A 2,666-nucleotide genomic window follows, 5' to 3' on the forward strand; every position below is an offset into this window, starting at 1 on the left:
TGCTTGGGGGTTGGGCAAGGGGGGCACATGCCCCCTGAGATTTCTGTGCCCACAGTGCGGTGCGAAGCTGCAGCAGGGCTGGACCAGCTCCAGAGAAGCCGCTTCCACAGCCCAGTGCATGGAACCGGGTGTGGGAAGAAGCACTGTGCTACCAAGAAGAGGCACCCCCTGCCTGCCCACCAGCAGCAGGGGGCAGAACTCCATGCTACCACTGCTGCTGTACCTCACCATGATACTGCAGCACTCCCTCCAGCACAAGTCCCACCCACTGGGCCACTGAGGCAACTCCTTTCTGGAGCTAGTCTTGCCCCGCTGCAGCCCTTTGCCCCACTGGGTGCAGAAATCTCAGGGGATACATGCCCCTCCACCACCTTTTCCACCCCCACTCCATCACACACTTGTGGAGTGAGGAGCTGTAGGTTTGGATTGAGGTGCACCAGTATGGGCAGGGCACTGGCATATCAGGGCTGCTCAGTGCCATGAAGTGGCAGGGCGACACAGCTACAGGTAGTTAACATTTATTTTATTATAATGATTGAGGCACTGGTAGCATTCCAGATTGCTTTAAAAATGTAAATATATCAATAAAATCATGTTCAACTGATACCTAGATGTATTTTGTGGCGTTTCACTTCAATCGTGGAAACACATGGATATTTCACTGTTTTTATCATAATTTGCAATTTTTAAACAAAGAAAACAAGGATCTCTGGTCATTAAAATGGCCCCATGGTTGTCAGTCAGCAGCTGAGACTCTGGAGCGTCTCATGGCCATGCAGTAAGGTAGGGCAGGAGACGGTTTAGGAGCTTGAACTGGCCTTAGAATTCCCATATTGGCACAATTCTCATGTGGCCTCTATGTAGGGTTAGGGTAATAACATCTACTTTTAGAAATGTAAAATACAGCTATCACTGAGCTTCAACCCTCTCTTGTCCCCATGAATCAGCATCCGTATACCCAGTGATGGGTGGGTAACAGGCATGGTGTGGCTTGGTTTTTTGCCCAACATTACACAGGTTAGAATCCAGGTCATTCGTTCATTTTCATGCTCTAACTGCTGCATGCACTTCATTTATATCTGGAGCCAAAATTTTCCCAGCTGCATGTGCCATCTCCTTATCATACTGCAGGAGGTTGTGACCAAAGAACATGTAGATGAGCATGTAAGGGTGAATCAGAGAAACTTCTTGTGTGAGGTCTCTGCTAACTGTGTCCTGAGACTTAGGACACCTTAGGTTCTAGCATCTGATTCCCACTGGCCTGCTGCATGAACTTGGGCAGAAGGGGGAAGAAATCTGCCCCTGCTTTACCCTCTAAAATGTGACCAGTGAATTATTGGCTCCCTGGCTTAAGTGTTGTGGGATTTGCAGAGAAATGCAATAAAAGAACTAGATGGTATTAATATTGTAGCATGGGGATTCTGTTCTGCATAGGAATCTTTTTTAGTATAAGGGCTCCTTCTGAAGAGAGCTATAAGATGGTGCTAAAGTGTAAGAGCATTGCATCCTTTATGCTCTTTTATTGATAGAGAATTAAAATGTGCAGCTTAGGAGTTGGAGGAAGAAAATGAGTACTTAAGAGAGAGATCACTATGTGCTGCCATTAAAGGGAATCTACTGTAAATGGGTGTCAGTTTCTCTGATACCGACCTAGGGAAGCAGAAGGGATAACACCTGATAATGCCTAAGCTGGCCCCCTCTTAGCTCTAGCTCACTTGGGCTCCTGATGTTCCTCAACACATCTTAGCTGGTTTGCTTGGCATTTTCTGTTTCCTTGAAGGTTATCCCCAAAGCCTCCCCCAGCCAAACAGGCTCCAAAGAAAAATAGAACAGAGCAAAGAAGAAAGCGGGAGCCTGCACTGCCAAGCAGCCTGGTGAAGAAGATATTTAGCCATTATGTGAAAATGCCAGTGGCCAGAGATGCATTCAAGGTTGTGGAAAAGTGGTGAGTAACAGCACATTCTTCCCTCCTTGCCCTGTTCTCTCTTCAAAAAAATGACAGTACAAAGCTGCTTGGCCCCCTGCAGCCTTTCCTGGCTCAGCTGGAAAAGAGCTGGCAGGAGGGAGAACCACCACAGAAGGGTCTCCTGCTCACTAAGAGATAGCAGCAGGCCAGACCTGTGCTGGCAATACTGTGTGTTGTGGCTGGTGCAGTGATCAGTGCTTGTGCTGCTCTACAGGAGCCTCTGGCTCAGGGCCCTGTGTTTCACTCTAAACCAGTGGAATTTGTGCCATTCGGTGTCATGTCTTGCCAGCCATCGGGTAGGCTCCTCTCCACTCGGCTGACAGGTTGGCTGCAGAAAGGGCCCAGGTGTACCAAACCACAGGGGTGGAGGGAAGAGGGTGACAAGAGACTGAGCTCAGTAGTTCAGTATCCCAGGAAAGCTGTTCTGGGATAGATCACACAGCAGAGCCAGTGTTTCTCAACCTGTGGATCGCAACCCAAAATTGGGTCTTAAGAATTATAAAAGGGTTGTGAACAAACTTTTAAAAATGGATTCTCCTTTATAGAAAAAAAATGTGGGAACTGTGGGTTTTCTCTTGCAGGCTGGCAGAGGTCCTGCCTGCTTGGGGGCCCCCCTGTCCCCCTACACACCCACACCCTGCCCCACATACTGGGGGTGGGATCAGTGGGTTAGGAGTGAAGAGCACAGGCAGGGCAAGGT

General features: G+C 48.6%; 1 protein-coding gene across 1 annotated transcript in view; it reads left to right on the forward strand.

Annotated features, from left to right (window-relative positions):
* Positions 1-2,666, forward strand: part of CENPT (centromere protein T) — a 78,610-nt gene that overhangs the window by 67,752 nt on the left and 8,192 nt on the right. The window contains exon 14 of the mRNA XM_019505872.1: positions 1,781-1,945. Coding sequence (XP_019361417.1) covers positions 1,781-1,945 — 165 coding nt within the window. The remainder of the gene's footprint in view (positions 1-1,780; positions 1,946-2,666) is intronic.

This window comes from Gavialis gangeticus, unplaced genomic scaffold (genome assembly GCF_001723915.1).
Source record: "Gavialis gangeticus isolate Ggan-Ray unplaced genomic scaffold, GavGan_comp1, whole genome shotgun sequence".
Lineage (NCBI taxonomy): Eukaryota > Metazoa > Chordata > Crocodylia > Gavialidae > Gavialis > Gavialis gangeticus.